We start from the raw sequence: 20776 nt of genomic DNA, 5'->3' as shown, positions 1-20776 counted from the left end.
CCTTGGGTGCCCAACACCCTGTTGTCGGTTTGTGGTTTGTCCCTCCTTTGACCACTGTCAGTAAGCATTCACCACTGCTGACCGGCAGCATTCTACAAGCTGCTTGGAGTCTGGCAATCTGGCGTTAACGATTTGGCCCTTGTCAAAGTCACTCAGATCTTAATGTCTTTTTCTCACATCCAACACGTCGACTACAAGAACTTGAAGAACGTCGACTATCCCAGACCTGGACATACGCCACTGTTACGAGATAAACAACATTGTTCCTGTGTGTGTGTGTGTGTGTGTGTGTGTGTGTGTGTGTGTGTGACTCACCATTAAGGTCTTTACGTAGTTTGCGTAGATCTCTCTGAAAATCATCAAACTTCATTTGGGATGCCTGGAAAAGGTCCTGAGGCTCCGGGAGTGGATACACACAAGTCTCTCTACCTGCATCCTGACACACACACACACACACACACACACACACACACACACACACACACACACAAACCACAACCTTAAAGAAGAATTTCACTATATTTTGTTTATTATGTATAGTTCTCATTCAGACTGATGTGAAATTATAGAGCAATTTGCAGACTCAGCTGTCTTTACAGTGGTGGTGACGAGAACCAGGGGTCACAATGTCTACAACATATAGACATTTTATTTACTATCCAAAACCACCAGTGAACCTACACGTGTCTTCTAAGTTTTTATATGGAAGGTTGATGATGGTAGAATAGTGATAAATCTGAAAAAAAGTTTTCTTTTAGAACTCTCTAAATGTACCTCTCCACCATAAACTCTTAAAACAGGTTTTAGGACAAAACTCTAAATCAAGAAAGCAATGTCTCAGGCATCAGACAGCATTTTAGTAACCATTTAATGCTCTCTGAGGAGATTTTAGAGGCATTAAACACCTCAGATGCCTGGTTCCTATCACCACCACTGTAAACAATTCTGACTCTGTATGTTTCTCTAGAAAAGAATATTTCACATCAAAACACTCTGAATCACTTTGTTTACATCTTAACCATTTAATTATTTTAAAATTGCTGGAGTTGCTCTTTTACCTCCTCAACCAAAATGTAGCTTTTTTCTTTTTTTTTCTAATAAAAGCTGTAGCTTTGAGGAAAAACAGCCAAATGTTCCAACAGCGTCAAAACATTCATGTTTTCCATCATTCAGGGAACATTTGGTCCACACATATGCACACTAAACGCACACGCACACACACACACACACACACACATGTAAAATCACCTAAACAGACCAATTATATGAGGGACAGACTGTTTGGGGATATGAATGAGATCAAAATGAAAATCCACAAATTTTCCATCAATCTAATTTCCTCCATCTTCAAAATCAGGCCCTAATTAGATCCCATATGTATCGAGCAGAAAAACGTACTAATGCAGCATTTGAAAGCTCCTGCATATTCAGCCACAATCTTTTGGTTCAACGTTTAAAGGAGCCAAATCTAAGACAACCAAATCTCCTTTGAAATAAAAGAGTAAACATTGTTAAAGTTTAAAACAGTACTGTTTACACCCCAGTCCCTACAGTCCATATATGGAGACTAAGCTGCAAAAACAGCCTGTTTTGAATTCATCATGGTTATGATGTCACAACCATGAAAACAACATTTCAGCCCTGCCCATTCCTAATGAGGTTATGTTGCATGTTGTTACTTCCAACAGTCTGTAGCAGATTTACTGGAACTGAAGATGTGGAAAAATGATTAAACGTTGTGCTGTTCATGGCTGTCAGGAGGCAAATGGATCACTGCAGCGTTCCAAAAGATCCACACATCTGAAAAGAGCAGCTAACGTTTAATTTTTTTCAGTCTAATTTTTAACACTTCACTCTGGACAGCTTTTAGAATGAGGCACAATACAGGGCAGCCAATCAGAAGAGAGGTATTTTACATATATATTAATTAAATGTACAGATACAACAGACTGTTTAATTCTAAGGGAAAAAGAGAGGTTGGAAAATGGTCAAGAAAAAAAATCAGACTATTTTTGGTGCAGGACCTGAGGGCTATAGCTGAAACACCCAAGCACGGCCCTTTTGCTCTGCTGACCGCACGGTTAGCAGGGTCCAGACTCAACCTGCCGCTCAGCTTTTCTCAATTAGAAAGCCCTGCGTCATGCCGTCCACATCTGCAGCCGTCGCTTATTTACAGGCCTGCTGCTTTGAGCCGGCAGCCAGCCGCTGCATCAAAAGGAGGCGGCAGCGAAAAAGCCAAATAAGAGTGATGAAACGAAAAAAACAAAGCACCGCTGTCCTCAGGCGAGCGGTCCTGATGAAAAAACTGGCCGGGATTCAGAGCCAAATCAGTGGACAGAGTGAGAAAGAGAACAAGAGAGAGAATCAAATAAACAGGAACGGAAAACATACCTCATCAAAGTGTCGCAGATAGTAAGCAACAATGAAGGACAGAAGACTCTGGGAGTTATCCTGATGGAGAGAGAGAGAGAGAGAGAGAGAGAGAGAGAGAGAGAGAGAGAGTAAGGAAGTTAAACAGTCTTTCAGTGACTGTAATTAGGAGCCACACTGTACCATTTATCTTTAACCCCTTAAAATTCCAGGTTTATTACATACTAAGGCTTATTATTGAGTAATTACAGGGCTTCAGTGCAAATTGACTGAGCTATTCTTAGGTTATAGAAGTGTGTGCTAAAACTTTGAGCCTTAGCCATTTAAGGGGTTAATCCATTTAAGATAAAATAAGGGATAATGAAGAGAACTGATGATGATGATGATGAGGATGAGGATGATAGTGAAAGTCGCTCCCAACTCACACTGCTTTTGACGTCTTTGAGTTTAGGAAGGATGTCCAGAGTGAAGCCGTCCGCCTGCCCTCTGCTCCTGTTCCCTCCGTTCATGAAGTTGCCCAATGCCAGAACCAGCCCAAGAACCTGCAGAACACCTTCACCAGACTTCAGAGTCTAGAGAGTGAGACAGAGAGAGAGAGAGAGAGAGAGAGAGAGAGTGAGAGAGACCAATGTTGTACCTGAGCGAGACAATCGCTGTGCTGACATGCAAAGATTTTTGCCAATCCAATTAAATACATTACGCTTATACATTAAGACTGAGGTGTTTATTAACACTTTACTCAACAATCTGATGGAAAATCTCTGTTTACATGCTCACTACAAATAATCCGATCCACAATTATGTGCATGCGTAGAGAAACACTTAATGTAGTCGTTACCATGACAACCAGCATCATGTGAGTCCAGTCAGAGTGAGATGAGCAGCAGTGAGCAGTTCTTGTGTTTTTAATCACTTTAAAATGATGTCAGACTCAGGAAAATGTCCTTCGCATGTCCTTATTAAAGAAGGCCGAGAAGAAGACGTCGTGTTCTGAGACGCATAAACTGGACGTCTGTCCCACTGCCATCTTTTAAAGATCAGAGCATAAACTTCGTCTCCTCTGCAGACCATTTTCTGCTCCCGCCATGTTGAACGGTATAAACTTTCACTATGATGCGACGCACATGCTCAGAACAAACTTTCTGAATGGGAATATAATCAGATACAGGCGTTTACATTATTTTTTATTATTCTTCTATTTAACGGATTATTTATAGGATCACCCACCTCGTTCAATCGGATAGAAATTGTATTCCGAATGGCCTCAATCGGACTAGTCTATTGCGATTGAGGTGTATACATGGACATATTCAGATTGAGCTATTAGTCAGGTTATTTACGGATTATTAGGCTGCATGTAAACATGGCTACTGTATGTAAAAACCATGGAGATGTGTGTTGTGGTCCTTTGAGTCAACATTTCAGACTGTTTATGGAAATAACAGGCCGAACAGGAAAAGCACAACCCAGACTGTTACCTGCGTAAAGTTAAAAATCCACCATCTCTCACTGTGTGGTGGTGGGTTAATGGGCAACTTACACACCTATGAAGACCACTGAAATGTGTTGCACATTATAAAGCAGAAAATATGTCAACAGAGGTCTTGTTTAGTTATGCTGCTCAACACACGCATAACAGATAAACAGCAAAAAAATCCACTTTCAAAACAGTGATAAATATGTTCCTGTCTCAACTTTTTGGAATGTGTTGCAGGTATCAAATTCAAAATGATTTCCAAATTTGTCTATTCTGAAATTTAAAAAAATATATACAATTTAATGCAGTTTCCAACTGAAAACAGATCAAGCAGAATTTACTAATCTTGCGTTCTGTTTTATTAGTGTTTCATATACTGTACTTTTTTGGAATTGAAGTTAGAATTTTTGAATGTTCATTAAGTTACATGAATGGGAAATTATAATTAATTTTCCTTCCATACAGTGAAGCGTGGGTGTCTCTGAGCTGGCTGAGCATTTTCTCTCAATGATATGTAGAGATGGTGGGAGGAGGAGGTGAAACACGATATTATTGGGGTATATTATCAAAAATTTTAAATCAGAATAAATCAGAAACCTTGGACAGAATAATAAAAACTCAGATGATGTTTCAGAGGCAGGCAAACATCAGTATGCTTATGGAGAAAAAAAAATAGTCTTTTACATGACATGATGACTCATACTTATTATAAACAGGAAGGTGAATAAATGAGGTAGAAAAGGTCAATTTTGATTTCAGCTTGACTTTAACTTAGGAAGATATCCGTGAGGGACCCATGGAGTATGCTCACATCTCACTGCTGCGGCAGAGTGGGGAATAAATGAACGTTGTTCAGCCAAACTTTCATATTATAAATGATATCCATACTCTAAAGGTCTGTTTATTTTGTTCTGCCCTAAAATGACAATTTGGCAAATGCATACAGAAAAAAATGAATGACGATTTTGAAGAACATCTGCCCTGCCCAGTAGAAAATAGTAATGTCCGTCTCATGATGGAAGTTTAGCAGCAGTAGCAGCAGGGTTAGCTTGCATGTACCCCACACTCATATTTCCAATCCTTAATGACCTCATAATTCAGACGATCCGGCATCGCTCAAAGGAAAAATGTACACATGGTAAATATAAAAGGTTTGTAACATTTTATCACAGTGTGCAATAGTAACAATTTTCAACAACACAACTCCTTTTGCCATAGAGAAATTAGCTCAGACCTGGAGTTCCTTATATGGGCATGACGTCAAGAACAGGAAGACGTACGACTTCAGAGGTCTGCATCTAACAAGCTGGCGTGTTAGTTATGGAGTTTTCAAATGTAAAGACTGTAATGTGACACTGACAGTAGCCAATCCAAATTTTCAGCAAAGAACATTCAAAAAGGTCTCCATTCATTCCATCTCTCTCAAATGTCTGATATTTCACATTCAATAATAACTAACAGAACATGGAGTTCAATTATGAATTTGTTTTGTTCAGCATTTCTCTTATTCTCACCGTGCAGACCCGCTGCAGCAGGTGGATTTTGCGCTGGACGTTGGAGATGCACTCGGTGAAGGTGGACTGGAACAGAATGCAGAAAACACGCCCAGAAAACTGAGGGACCTCCGCCAGCTGCAGCAGGAACCTACACACAAACAGCTGTTCATTGACCTACCGATGCTCCGCCCACAAATTTAGAGAGTGTTACTTATTTTCATATGCAATTTGTTTAGTGCATATGTGAAAAATCACAGACAGAAAGTTCACCAGCTTCAGCTGTTTTAGCATTGCTAGCTAGCTAAGTTAAAGTCGTAGTCTACACTAGTGGCTACTGTAGCCTGACTGAAGTTACTCTGAAGGACATTTTACCTGTGGACTTTCCATTACATGACAAAAACACTCCATCTATCCTAATAGTGTGATCACAAGTGTACAAAATAAAAATAATGTAAAGTTAATAATCAACTCTAAATGTAGGTATTTTGACACAATTTGAGTTTTGGAAAACGGTGCTACTCAGTGGCAAACTGCGACTAGTAATGCTGAGCCTTCAGTTTGGACCACAGATTTCAAAACAAAGGCAAACATCTATGGCACTGCTGATTTCTGCTAGCACCCCTATGGGATTCTAGTAGTTTGTTATCAGACATTACATTGCTGTTTTCCATTTCTAACAACTGACTGAAATGCACTGGTCAGCCTATTGCATAATGGAAAAAGCTTGCTTGGCAGTATCTACCTAGATACCATAGAGGAAAAAAAATCCTGATTGAATAATTTTCTATTAGGCATTTCTAGAATTCAACCCTTTCCAAACAAAATGTAATGAGTATCACTACAGTACATGTAGAGCAGGCAAGTCAAACTGGGGATCTTCCAGTGCCATGGAGATCAGTGTTTACCTCATCTAACACTCTGAATGAAGGCCTTGCTAATTAGCTGATGAGGTGAATCAGGTGAGTTTAATGAGGCAGTGTGCTGAAGTCTGCAGTGTTTTGGCCCGCGAGGAATTGACCCTGACACATGTGAGTTTCAAGGTGCCACAGATCTAGCAGGACAGAAATTTCACAAACTTACTTGTGGCAGAGGTGGCATCCTATGACAGACATGCCAGTGTTCATCTATCGAGACTGCAAGGCTATGTCTGCTTAATTTTATCCACCTATTAGCAATGAGTGTGGCTGAAACACCTGAACTCAATAATTAGGAGGTGTGTCCCAATACTTTTGTCTATATAGTGCATATAAAAAGCATGATGAGTCTATTAAATACAAAATCAACTAAACATTACAAACATTTTGTTTTTTCACAGTGGCCTAGAAGCCTCGAGGGTCCCCACTGGTACTAATGTTCTGTAAAACTTGCCAACCTGGCAAATGTTGCTACAAAAGAATCCATACGTGGGTGGAACATGGATTGGTCAGTCTGATTCATCCCTGTAAAAGCATTTGAATGTGAATATGTATAAATCTCACTGTTCAGGCTTGTCCAGAGGTTTGGCGTTCTCCTTCTCTGCGTTGGACTTGATGTGTCTCTCGATCTGATCCATCTCCTCTTTCTGAGCACGCTGTGCCACAGCAAGACAGAGAAGACAAAATAAAGAGAGATATTCATTCACTGGCAATCTTTCAAAGGGAAATTCCACTGAGTTTTTAAAGTTCTGCGTGGTGGTGACAGGAATCAGGTGAGAAGATTCTTCTGCCTGTGCCCACTCTGCCCTGAATATATTTAAAAAATAATAATCTTTAGGCCAAAACTGTATCCCAAAAACAGTGTCTGAGGCATCAGGCAGTGCATTCATAACCATTTCATGTAGTAACTTTCTGTGAGGGAGATTTTAGAGGTGGACATCTTGTTCCTATCACCACCACTGAACAATTCTGATTCTGTTTGTCTAGAACAGAGCGTTTCACACCAAAACGCTCTGAATGATTTACACCTTAACCATTTAATCATGTTGCAATTTTGAAAAAAACAGTGGAATTCCCCTTTAAACATAACCATCTATGTGTTTTGTGGATGACTGGTTGCTGTTGTGCTATGAATTGCGAAAGGGGCCAGTCATGCTTTATAAAGGAAAGGCCTCAGGGGTGATTATTGAATATTATAGTAATCAGTAGCACAATGAGGAGTAAATGTGTGTGTGTGTGTGTGTGTGTGTGTGTGTGTGTGTTAGGCCCGAGCACTCATGCAGAGGAAGCAGATGAAGGACCACTGGCCTGCTTACTGTGGTTGAGTTGGGCAGGGGGAAAGAGGAGGGGAGAGCGAGTGTTTTGAGTGGTTTTGGGTGAAGGAGTCAGAGACAGTGCGGAGTCTCTCACACTGAAGAGAAACAACCTCAACATCCCAGCAACCCTCGCACTCCAGAGACTCAGCAAACTCTTCAGTCTTTTCAAACATTCCCAGTTTTACATTTAAATACTCAAAAACTTTCAGTTTCTTATTATACAACAATTTGGGCTCTAAAATCTGAATACCTGAGCCACGTTTAAAGCCGTTGTAGAATATTTAACACAGAGCTTTTAGTTTTTAAAAACAACAGCCTTCTGTTAAAAGGGGAATTCCACCAATTTTTCAAAATTTCCACAAAATTAAACTGTTAAGATGTAAACAGAGACATTCAGAGTGGTTTGGTGTGAAATGCTCTGTTCTAGAGAAACTTCAGATGTCCGAAGTCAGAATTGTTCAAAGTGGTAGTGATAGGAACCAGATGTCCGAAGATTTTAACATCTCTAAAACTTGAAAAAAAGTGATTAATTGCATAAGTTTTAAATGTCGTAACAGCACAGTGGGGAACCCTCACATTTATATAATATCATACTTTGTATTATATTATATTGTATTTGAAGCTGTAAGAATTGTAGTAAAACCTTTATTTCATTGTTACATTTTGGTTGGAATCAAAATGCTATAAATTCTAGAAGTGCCTAACACAAAATGATCCAATCAGGGCTATGTTCTCATTGGTAGCTAGGAAGAAACAGCCAACAGAGCTCTCTCATTGGTTAGGACTTCAAGAGCTGAACTGAAGGCCTTACAGGTTAGATTTTCTATCAGCATACTAGGAAGTCACAGATTAATGAACTAATCATATTTAAATGGGAAACTTTGTGAGTAAAAAAGGTTCCTCTAGGTTAGGGGTCGGCAACCTGTGGCTCTTTTACTGCCCTGTTTTGGCTCCAAAGCAGAATTATGTTTAAAAAACATAAAATAATCTTATTCTGCAGTAAAATAAAGCTCTGCTGATCGTTCTAACACAGTTTTAACAACCAACTGTCTTAGTTGCTGGAGCCTATATATGCTAATTCACCCTATAACTGCCATAGTAACGCAGACAGTCTCACCTAGCTAGTAGCTAATGAAATGGCAAAGAGAAAGATTTAAGACGAACATCAATAATTTGGAGACGAATGGACTTTATAATGGCGTTTGGCATTTATAAGCACTTCAGCTGGTTTCCTGATATGTTTAATCTGCAACAAGAAACTGTCAAACACTAAAAAGTCATGAAGCTGAAGTCAGTGTCTCATTCAAATTCTCCCGTTCCACCTTATATGGTGCAGCAGTTACGTTCCGGCAAGGCACCATTTAAGGTGGAATGGGAAAATTCAAACAAGAAGCTGGCGAATGAGAAGCTGATCTCGTAAACGTTGAGAGACGTTTTACAAGAATATACTCTTGCGGAAAATTTCCTGTCAGAGATGCAAGAAAAGTGGCTATAGCTGAGCAAAAGCTTAAAGTAGAGCAAAGTAAGTCTGTTTTTTTATTTATGTTATATTTTTTGCCTACACTAGCACATCAGCACATACTGAGACATATTTACAGCCAATATGGTAAAATGGACATAAAATGTTGTGGCTCCCAAGGTGGTCTGATTTTCGCTGAAAGGACAGAATGGCTATTCTTAACATTTGGGTTGTCCACCTCTGTTCTAGGCCTTTTGGAAGTTCTACGTAAGTTGCTGACAATAGTCACAGCCTAACCAGGTTTCAGTTAGTGGTTAGGAATGGAAAACAGCAGCAGTAGGTCTATGCCAGGACTCATTTCTAAAAGAATCACTGTAAACCTGATACATACAAGCTAAAATATAAGTTAATATCTGTTTTAAGCTTTAGATAAAATATATAGAATATCTTTTACAAGCCTTGAATGTCTGGGTTTAATCTAGGAGAACCAAAAAATTGTTCATGTGGAACAGCTTAGCGCTAACATACCATTAGAAATCACATATAGGTGCTAGAAGAAATGAGTATCATCACAGAGGTGTTTTTGACAGAGTTTTGAACCGAAGGACCAGCTCTAATGGTCATGGTTGGCCACTGTAATAATATCCAAACCACTGATGTTCCTTCAACACTATTACATCTATTTAAAAGTGATTTGAACTATTTAAAAGTGATTTGAAGTCTTTATGGAGGAGCAAATTTTTGCTTTGACTAAAAGGGTCTTGAAACAAAACTAGTAAAAATAAAATATGCATCAGCCAATAAGTTACATAACGGAGTTAGAATACTCAGCATTTCACTCTCGACTCAGAGCTGTTCTGTTTCTGCTTTCCGAGCCCAGTTAATGTCTTCATGTCTCTCTCTCTCCTTCTCTCTCTCTCCCTCTCCCTCTCTCTCTCCCTCTCTCTCAGTCTGCAGTGGTCTCTCTGGCTCCATGGTAAACCCTGTACATTCCCGCGGTGTTCGCGGCCTGTGTGTTTGTTTTGGTATGTAACACACACATTTCCTCGGCTCCGTGTCCAGGCGAACCGCACTCCGGCTGCCTCACAGTGACCCGGAGCGGAACGAACCAATAACAGAAAATAACGGGGGGCGGCGGTGAGAGTGTCACAACTCATCTCGCACACTGAGTCGGGCTGTTTTCTCAGAGCTTCTGAAGGAGGGCGGCTTACGTTCTCAAACAGAGCCTGAAGCGTCTCCAGATCCACCACAGTGTTGTCCATGTTCAGGATGGCTGTGGGGGAAAGAGAAGAGAAAGAGACATTTTTGGTCATCTCGTCAAATGGAAGTGGTCATTTGACCGATCCAGTCAGAGAGAACCTAGCAGTGCGGAGATATTTAATGAACATTTGATGATTATAGGTTAATAATCACATTTTCACATTAAACTCAAGAACATATGTTAAAATTCAAATTCCAGTAACAATAAAAGAGGCAGAACAACTTGAATCAACTGATTAACATGTAGCTTAGATAACAATGCTAGCTAGCACACTGGATGATTGAGCTAAAGTTGTCAGCAGGTCTAGCTGAAGTTTTAGTGAGTAACAGATCACATTCTTTAAAACTTCAGCTAAAGCAGCTGACAACTTTAGCTAAATCATCTAGCGTGCTAGCTAGCGTTGTTATCTAAACTACATGTTACACAATGGATTAGTTATTACCTTAGTTAGCTAGCATCCATGCATTATATACACCAGCACACCAATATGCACATTACAGAACTTACAGAAGAATGATCAGCTCAGATAGCAAGAGGTTAGTGGGCTACTGTCGGCCCACTGATGGCAAAGCTGGCAGCCCACTGGCTTTTTCTCAGCATTTTCTAGGCGGACCACTCGTATAAGAAGTGTTAGACAGGATACGACTTTTAATCTCTCATTTTTCACTCACAGTCCGGTTTACATATTAATCATTCCTTTCTTTTGTTATCCTTTGTAAATTAGTTTAGTAAATAATTTTAACAGTGATATCATAAATAAAGCCGGTTATACAGCTGTAACCAATCTAGCACAGTTACAGTGTCAGCAACATTTTCAACAAAATCATTTTCTATTCGGCCTAGTCATTCATTGTTCTCTCAATTGTTTGAAATGATTGTCTTCGTTCATTTTCCAAAATAAAAGGCTGTGCACATTTTAAATCTGACGGACAGTAATCTGGGTGGTCCCAGGGTGGACCAGCACTGGCAAAAGGTCTGCGGAGTGAGAACCTTATCAAGCCAGCGGACCGATGTACGCCTGCTATCTGGGAAATAATAAGTCTCCACACTTAATAGGATAACAGGGCCTGCATTCCTTCGCTAGTACTTCGCCACAAACCACAAATCTTCAGCCTTGCACTGAAAAAATGCTATAAGTTTAGCACTCAGTCAATCTTTTAGTTCAGTGAAGACCCCTGATAACCGGCCTAAAGCAGCAGCTGCCGCCTTGCTGTTTTTTTCACAGCAAAAGTCAGGCGAGTACAAGCAGTCCTGATCTGAGGAGGTTTTGGAGGGAATGTATAGTTGAGTGAACGGTTAGTGTTAAGCCAGAAACACATTCAACGCAAGTAACATACTCAACGTTCAGCCAACACTCTGCAAACATACGGCCATTCTGTACAAACTGACCATTACTGTGGCGGCTAAAACACTCAGTACTCTAGGGGGCGATAGAGAACAAATAAGAACAGGAGCTACTATCATTCCAACATCCCCAACAATGAAGAGGTGTTGATGTAATATATATGTTAATGCAAGTAAACAATTTTTGCGAGAGACTCATCCAGCTGCTCCTCTGCTGCGACAGTTGACCCGGGAGAAAACACACAGCTTGGTCAGGCCTGGCTGTCGCTATAGCGCCCCTTGATGTAATGCTGAAAATTATAAATTGCGTTGTGCAATTTTTGAATGCAATGACATGCAAAACTGCGTAGCTCTGCATTTGCGTACTTGTGTGAAGATGTTTCTGGCCTTGGCTGGTTAAATAGCTTGTTCTTTTGCAACTGTGCGTGAAAAGCAACAACATATTGTCTACAAACGTTTCTCTGCTTAGTTGTTTTTTCAGAAGGAAGATGCCACGTCTTGCCATTTTGTTTTCTATTGCCCGGCTCTTCTGACTCTTCTTGCGACCACCCTGGAACCATTTCAGGACCCCCAGTTTAAGAACCCCTGGTTTAATGTAATGCATTCAGCTAATAACAAGAGTAAACTAAAACTCTAAAAAAGACTCAATTCAGACTCGAGACTCGATTTCAGAATTACATGAAGCAGCATCTCTGTGATCTGTGTTATCGTGGTCACATAAACAGCTACAATTCTGCTATTTTTATAATATTAGCCTTCTGGCGCTGTTTAACTGTCCGTTTCTAACTAATACTTGTAGCTAAATGTCATTTCAGTTCCAGCTTATGATTATAGCAAGCTAGCTACTCCCACCATGCTGTTAGTAACTTACCTAACATTTGTGCTAGCCAAGCTAGTGTACAGTTCATTTGTTTACATCATGTCAATAAGCAGCTGTTAAAGAGGAATTCCACCTATTTTTCAAAAATTTTACATAATTGAATTGTTGAGATGTAAACAGAGTCATTCAGGGTGGTTTGGTGTGAAATGCTCTGTTCTAGACAAACTTACAGAATTGTTCAGAATTGTTTACAATAGTGGTGATAGGCAGGGATGGAGGAGTGGCTAAGTAGCGCACTACTTTTTGTAGCTAACTACAATGTTTTGTAGCTAATGGCTGTAGCTGCTACAGTTTTATAGAATGTAGCTAATAGCTGTAGCGCCTACAAATTTTTGTGTAGCTATAGCAAAAATTTTCGCTACAATTTCGCTACAGGCTTCAGGCAATCCACACAAATTCTGAACCATAGAGTGCAGTCGTTAACGGGGCTGGTGGAGATTGTGCAAACCTGACTGAGCCGCGGACAGTTCGAGCAAACAGTCACCTGTGGGTCCCACGCGCTGATCACCCCTTACTAGTAGGCTTAACTCAGGGGTCGCAACCCAAATGCTAAGAACAGCCATTCTGTCCTTTCAGCAAAAATTAAACCATCTTGGGAGCCACTACCATGTTATATTTACCATCATGGCTGTAATGTCTTTATAGGCTAAAAATATAATATGAATATGTATATTTTATATAAATATATAAAAGCTGCAAATATAATAATAATAATAATAATAATAATAATAATAATAATAATAATTTTATTTATATAGCACTTTTCATGCCAGTGGCAGCTCAAAGTGCTTTACAGACAGGTGATAAACATAGTTATAGAAAAGATCATTAGTACTTAATTAGAATCAGAAGAAAACGAAGAAGATTAAATTACAAGATAAACACCACGAGACATTCAGTACGAGTTGTAAGGGATGTGTAGTTTTCTTAGGGAGTCCAGTAAGAAGAGCATTACAGTGATCAACTCTGCTTGTAACAAATGCATGAACAAGTTTCTCTGCGTCGCTCTGAGATAGAAAAGGCCGAACTTTAGCAATGTTTCTTAAATGATAAAAAGCTACTTTAGTGACCGTGTTTACATGTGGGGTAAAACAGAGCTCAGAGTCTAAGATCACACCCAGGTTTCAGGTTTGGTAGATGAAGCTAAAGAACCAAGTTTCTCAAAAATCATTTTTCTCTGAGTTTCTGTACCAACAATCAGTAATTCATTTTTTTTCATGATTTAATTGTAGAAAATTTTGCAACATCCACTGAGAAATATCTGACACACAGCTGGTTAGTCTGTCTACAGAGTCTTGATCTTCAGAAGGAATAGTAATGTATAACTGGGTGTCGTCGGCATAGCTATGAAAATTTATACTATGTTTCCTACTAACATCACCTAGTGGTAGCATGTACAAAGAGAAAAGCCAAGGCCCTAAAACTGAACCTTGGGGGACTCCAAAAGAAACGGCAAATCGTTTTGATGAATGATTTCCAAGTGAAACCATGAACCGCCTATTACTTAAATATGATTTAAACCATTCTAAAACTGTGCCTGAGAGGCCGACCCAGTATTCAAGACGCTAGAGTAAAATCTTGTGGCCAACAGTATCAAAGGCTGCACTAAGATCTAATAAAACCAAAATAGAAGGATTTTGTGCATCAGCGCTGAGCCTGAGGTCATTCACAACGTGAATCAATGCTGTCTCTGTACTATGGTTAGAACGAAAACCTGACTGAAACTTCTCATATGAATTGTTTGATATTAGATACATATTTAGTTGTTTGAAAGCAACTTTTTCTAAGACTTTACTTAGAAAATGTTCAGGGACAGGGTCAAGATCACATGTGGATGAACTTAGTTTGTTTAAAATAGCTGTGAGCTCCTCATAGTTGATAACAGAGAAATATGTCATTACTGATGTAGGTGACCTATCAGGAACATTATAGGAGCTTGTTTGTGTCTGCTGAGCTACACCCTGTCGTATCAGGTCTATTTTATTTTGGAAATGAATTGCGAACTCTTCACCGATATTAGAAGATAAATCATCATTAAACGCACTAGCAGAGAAGTTAGGGTTAATTAGTCGGTCTATAGTGGAAAAAAGGATTTTGGTATTATTTTTGTGTCTATTGATTACACTAGAGAGATATGACTGTCTGGATATTGGATATAGCAATATATATTATATTTATTGGCTAATGTCATGGCAAATCCAAATTTTGAGTTCTGTTATTTGTTCATATTTAAAATATTCACTGATTGTTGGCTATTTGTTCAGTTACTATTGGACTATAAGGTAGTTTGACCTCAGAAAGTGAACAATGAAGGGAAGGATAATTTAGGGGTTTCTAATAAAGTGGACGGTGGGGTGTCATTTTGTTGGAGGATCCAATGAATCATGGATGAAAGCAATGAAATAAGCGAGCGGGTCTGAGGGAGCCGGAATGAAATGAGGTTTAAAGGGAATGCAATACAAATCATGTCAAAGTTATTTTGTCTCTAAATTAAGGTTTAAAGCAAATCCGCTTCAGCCAAGAAGCACAGTTCATGACAACAATCAATCCAAAACAAACAAGCCCAATCAAGGGCTTAAAAACACGGAAAACTGGACGGCGAAGAGCCGAAACTTTATCATGTAAACCAACAAAACAGCCCAGACAATAACAGCCGCAGTTTGATCCACAGCCGGATCAGCACGAGCCAAGTTTACTACACTCTCTCCAACACAGCCAGAGCAGCTCTTTAGCTGACAGAGGGAATTATATCATTTAGCAATGCTAACATGTAGATTAGAGTGACAAATGAACATGTTATTATGGCTGAGTTACATAACTGATTCAGTGCTCTGAAGTGAATGAAGACTTCAGAGGGTCACTCTGATGACCGACGCTCAGTTGCAACTCATCTGAGGTGACCATAATGACTGGAGTACCTGTCAAATATGTAAACAGTATTATTTTTACTTTGTATTTAACTGCATTTTACTTCTATTTAATCTCTCTGTTCTCTTTCTCTCTCCCCCTGTCTCTCCCTTCTCCATGCTCTCTCGCTCTCCCTCTCCTTTTCTCTTTTCTTTCTCTTTTCCTCTCTCTTCCCTTCTCCCTCTGCTCTTGCTCTTTTTCTTTATGTCTCTGTCCCTCTCTCTCCTCCTCTCTCCCCTTCTCCCTCCTCTCTCACCCTCTTTCTCTTTCTCCCCTTCTCCCTCCTCTCTCCCTCTTTCTCCCCTTCTCCCTCCCTCTCTCCCTCTCTCTCCCTCTTTCCTCCCTTCTCTCTCTCTCTCCTTTGCTCACTACTACCCTCTTTTCTCTCTCTCTCTCTCAGCTGGTTTTCATAAGCTCTCGTGTTTTCTCTTACTAGTAGAAACAACACTCTAGTCTGAATGACCACAGCAGAGTTGTCTGTCCACTCTCTCTCTCTCTGAGGTGCCGTCCATTTCCAACTCAGCCTTTAGCAGAGCTCAGTAACACTGAGATTAATAACTGATCATCACATTGATTTATCAGTCTACTCAGGCTTTAGCAGAGCTCAGTAACACTGAGATTAATAACTGATCTTCACATTGATTTATCAGTCTACTCAGGCTTTAGCAGAGCTCAGTAACTGTACAAAAGCTGACCTTAATTGTGAATAAGGACTAAAGGTGTGGGCGTTAATGTTACATACTCAGATGAAGGTTTGTTGAGGTATTTGGATGTGTATGAGGAGCAGAGAGAAGGTGTTGGCTTTCCTGCATTTCTGAGTGGATAATGAGGAGAGACTGGGCAGTCAGAGTGCTGACAGCTGATAATGAGCTGAGCTATGAAAGGAATGCACAGAGTACACACATACCGTTCACTCTGTGTGTGAGTTTGCTTGCACACTTGTGTGTGTGTAGTTCTTTGTGAGTACCTAATTACCTAATGGACAGATCTGGTGCTACAGTCAGATTGGTTGATCCACATTCTAAGTTACTGTGGAATATTTGATATATGCACATAAGACCAGTGTAATGCATGATGGTCATGTAATGATCTTTTCCAGTAAAAAAGTACACATTACAGTTTAAGTTCTTAAAGCACATCACGCAGAGATGCTCACAAGTCGCTTCAGACGAGTCTCTGAGGTACGAGTCCGAGTTGTCTCGAGTCTGTGAGGTGCAAGTCTGAGTCGAGTCTTGAGTCTCTGAGATGTGAGTCCAAGTCGAGTCTTGAGTCTCTTAGGTGTGAGTTCAAGTCGAGTCTTGAGTCTCTAAGGTGAGTTTGAGATGAGTTTCAAGTCTGTGAGGTGCAAGTTCGAGTCGAGTCTCGAGTCTCTAAGGTGTGAGTCCAAGTCGAGTCTTGAGTCTCTGAGATGTGAGTCCAAATCGAGTCTTGATTCTCTAAGGTGCAAGTCCGAGTCAAATTTTGAGCCTGTGAGGTGTGAGTACAAGTCGAGTCTTGAGTGTCTGAGGTGCGTGTCTGAGTCGATTCTTAAGTTTCTAAGGTGTGAGTCCAAGTCGAGTCTTGAGTCTCTGAGATGTGAGTCCAAGTCGAGTCTCGAGTCTCTGAGGTGTGAGTCCAAGTCTAGTCTTGAATCTTTGAGATGCAAGTCTGAGTTGAGTCTCCAGACACTGAGGTGTGAGTCCAAGTCGAGTCTTGAGCCTCTAAGGTGTGAGTCTAAATCGAGTCTTGAGTCTCTAAGGTGTGAGTACAAGTCGAGTCTTGAGTCTCTGAGATGTTAGTCCAAGTCGAGTCTCGAGTCTCTGAGGTGTGAGTCCGAGTCTAGTCTTGAATCTTTGAGATGCAAGTCTAAGTTGAGTCTCCAGACACTGAGGTGTGAGTCCAAGTCGAGTCTTGAGTCTCTAAGGTGTGAGTCTAAATCGAGTCTTGAGTCTCTAAGGTATGAGTCCAAGTTGAGTCTCAAGTCTCTGAGGTGTGAGTCTAAATCGAGTCTTGAGTCTCTAAGGTATGAGTCCAAGTTGAGTCTCAAGTCTCTGAGGTGTGAGTCTGAGTTGAGTCTCAAGTCTTTGACGTGAGTCAAAGTCGAGTCTTGAGTCTCTAAGGTGCAAGTCTGAGTTGAGTCTCAAGTCTCGGAGGTGTGAGTCTGAGTTGAGTCTTGAGCCTCTGAGGGGGTCAGTCTGAGTCCAGTCTCAAGTCTCACAGGTAAGTTTGAAAACAAAAGATTTTATTCATTTACCTCTTAAGACTAAGGCCCATTTCACCTTTTGCCCTTAACACGTAGCCCTTACCCCTCACGCCTAGGGGTTGGGTGTCCTGATTTTTGTTAAACTGGAAAAAACAGCAAGATGCCTGTCAAAACGGCCAAAGAAACCGCTAACCGTATTTTCTCTGTTAAAAATGACAAAAACCATTATATTATCTCAGTTTAATGTCATTTCAATGTTTTTTTCTTCATAACAAGCATAAAAATCACTTGTAATATGCTGATGTCTCAGTAGCTAGTTAGCTAAATTTCCCGTTCCAGCTTAAAAGGTGCAGCAGTTCTGTAATGTAAGATGGAATGGGAAAATTAGCTAGAAGCTGGTGAATAGCTGACTTTAGCTTCATATCACTGAAGAATTAGGGGTGGGCGATAATACATAATCCCTTATACATATCAAAACCATTCTTGGCATTTTAAGCAGACATCTGGTTCCTATCACCACCACTGCGAACGATTCTGGCACTGTACATTTCTCTAGGACACAGCATTTCACACCAAACCACTCTGAATGACTTTGTTTACGTCTCATCCATTTAATTATCCATACGTTTTGAAAGATTGATGGAGTTCCCCTTTAATCTCTCCCTGATTGATTACTGTTGAAGTTCTGCATAAAGGAGCATGTGTGAAAGGGGCTATAAAGAAACGCATGAGATCATCCCCAAAAGACAGGGACACACAGATTGTGCGTGTGTGTTTGGTTGTGTTCATGTGTGCATAAAAGTTTATTAAAGTCGTCGGTTGAGAGAAAAATGCACAGCGGTTTCTTTCATTTGCCGTTTGTGGCCCGAGCTTCAACCACACTGGCATTACTGACGTTAGGAGGCAAAGAAAGTGCAGAAAATGCTGGTTAAACTGATTCGGTAGGAAACCTCCTTAGGCCTATTCCTTCTCATTTCATCGTATTGCCTCTCCTTCCCTCTCCTCTCTTCTCCCTCTTCCTCTCCTCCTGGTTTAACACCCCCCCCACCCCACCCCCATCGCTTTCTAACTCATTTGGTTTTCATTACAGCCTCAAATCCACTTTAGTATGTGATGGTTTGAACGGTTGTCATTGTTGTCACTCTTCTCACTTGTGGTTTGTCCTGAAACCAAGCGCACATTTAGATGATGTATTTTATTTGCCACTAATGCTGAAGTGGGTGTCCTACATAATGAAACACAACTGCATGCTGTCATTGTTCTGCTAACGCTGAACTCATGCTGAACCAACACACAGCTTCATCTTGTAGCAGAAATACAACAACAACTCTGTTAGCTGCGTCAACATTAGCCTTTACGTTACACATTCATGCTAGCAATGCTTTAGCCAATAGTAAGGTTTTCAGAAGGTTCCTCTTACTTCAAATGTAGATGATTAGCCAAAATTTGGCATCTTCAGTGTTGCTTCATTAGTTTTGCACTCGAGCTATGAGGCCAATTCAGCTAAGTAATAGAAGGTTACCAGTTAGCATTGTGCTAACTACGCACCTACATCATTACATATGCCTGATTTTGCTCAGAGTGCGGCGGCTTTTCAGAAAGCCGGAGCGTCAGTCTTCTCTCTCGCTCTGAAACGGTTCCATCTTGCGAACCAGACTGTCCTTTTTGTCCACATTGGCTACCTCTGTGTGACATGAGTTCACACAGCAATGACTGCTACAGCTCGCATGCGACGGCCATTCATACACAGCGTTTTCTCTGCGGAGCTACATTCTGGAAATTCTCAACGGTCACAAAGTTCAACAGACATTACACAGAGTCAGTCTCATGTCGGCCATTTTGCTGCACAAGTGATAAAGAAGGTTGTGTTAAAAGCACGTTTGTTTACCCTCGGCAGATTTCTAGCCTGTGATTAGGCTGTTGCTTAAAGCCTAAACCTTCTGAAAAAAAAAGCCTGTGTAGAACAAAATGTTTAACTAGTTCTTTGTTCAATAATGACTATAAATTATATAACATATATATGTTTTTCAGTTAATATGAAAATGCCTGTTGTCCTTTACATTTTGTGTAAATTTCAAGATGAATGGACCAAAGCAAATGGCCCAAATTAACTTGGAAAAAAGTCTGGTTGGTACATTTAAAGTGAAGTATGTTTTTTTTCTTCTCTGGTAAAGTTAACATTTTGGAGATATGAGGTTTTGGTCTGACAGCTGGGTCAGGAAGTAGAAAACCCAGAGCGGAGTTGGAATGGAGTGACTACAGAAAGTGTGAATGTCTGCTGCAGGTATGTAGCACAGCTAAAAACAGTAGCAGCATCTTAAAGCCTGAATTTTCTAACTTCCTAATTAAAAGTAACTACATTTTAGCAATTTATTATGTAAAGCCCATGTGACAAACCCTCAGAATTATTTTAGTTTTCTATTAATATTAGCCCAATGTGCTGCACTACATTCTCCAGCATACACTGCAACATAATGTACGCTTCAGCCCCCCAACCCAAACCCCCGCTGCCAACAACAATTTATAGGACAGTGGTTTATAGAACACCTGGCTAGCTAAAAAAATACTTATCTGGCTAAAAAATGACCAAAAGAAAAGTGAACAGTGAACGCAGGGGTTTTCAAGACAAGTGGCTCAAATACTTTTTTACTTCCAATAAGGATAAACCTATCCGTCTTGTTTGCGGAGATAATGTGGCTGTAATGAAAGAATACAACATTATCATCATGATTTTGAATAAATAATGGTCTGTTTGGGTCATAGCAAAATGTTATTTAAAATGAAATGAAAGCATAGGTGTTCTCTGGCCCACAGATTTGTTGAGATTTTTAATATGGTCCTTTTGGTGTCTGAGTTTGACACCCCTGATTTAAAGCATACACCAGAGGTTCCTAACCTTTTCTGACCCACAGCCCAAACAACCAACCATAAAAGCTTCTGCGAGCCACAAGATTTTACCAACCAGATCATTTAAAATGCAAACATATTACAATAATTAATGTAGCCAATCAATTTAGCTTGATTTTATAATATAGCACAACACTATAAACACAAAAAAACAGATCGTTTTCTAACTGACCTATGAGTTAGCTGATGTTGTTTGGCAGCTATTAAGTGCTGACATGCTGAGGAAATGAAAGTTGTGAAAGGAGGTCTGGCTCTGGTTCAAC

The 20776-nt window shown here is 40.1% G+C and overlaps 1 protein-coding gene across 1 annotated transcript in view; it reads right to left on the bottom strand.

The window, feature by feature from the left end:
- The window catches only part of LOC118824174 (formin-2), a 77046-nt gene that overhangs the window by 13011 nt on the left and 43259 nt on the right, over window positions 1–20776 (bottom strand). The window contains 6 exon segments of the mRNA XM_036594154.1: window positions 316–436; window positions 2392–2451; window positions 2796–2942; window positions 5362–5491; window positions 6822–6913; window positions 10244–10305. Coding sequence (XP_036450047.1) covers window positions 316–436; window positions 2392–2451; window positions 2796–2942; window positions 5362–5491; window positions 6822–6913; window positions 10244–10305 — 612 coding nt within the window.

Source organism: Colossoma macropomum, unplaced genomic scaffold (assembly GCF_904425465.1).
Source record: "Colossoma macropomum unplaced genomic scaffold, Colossoma_macropomum, whole genome shotgun sequence".
Lineage (NCBI taxonomy): Eukaryota > Metazoa > Chordata > Actinopteri > Characiformes > Serrasalmidae > Colossoma > Colossoma macropomum.
Note: the sequence above shows the minus strand (reverse complement) of the source record. Positions and strands in the feature narration are given on the sequence as shown.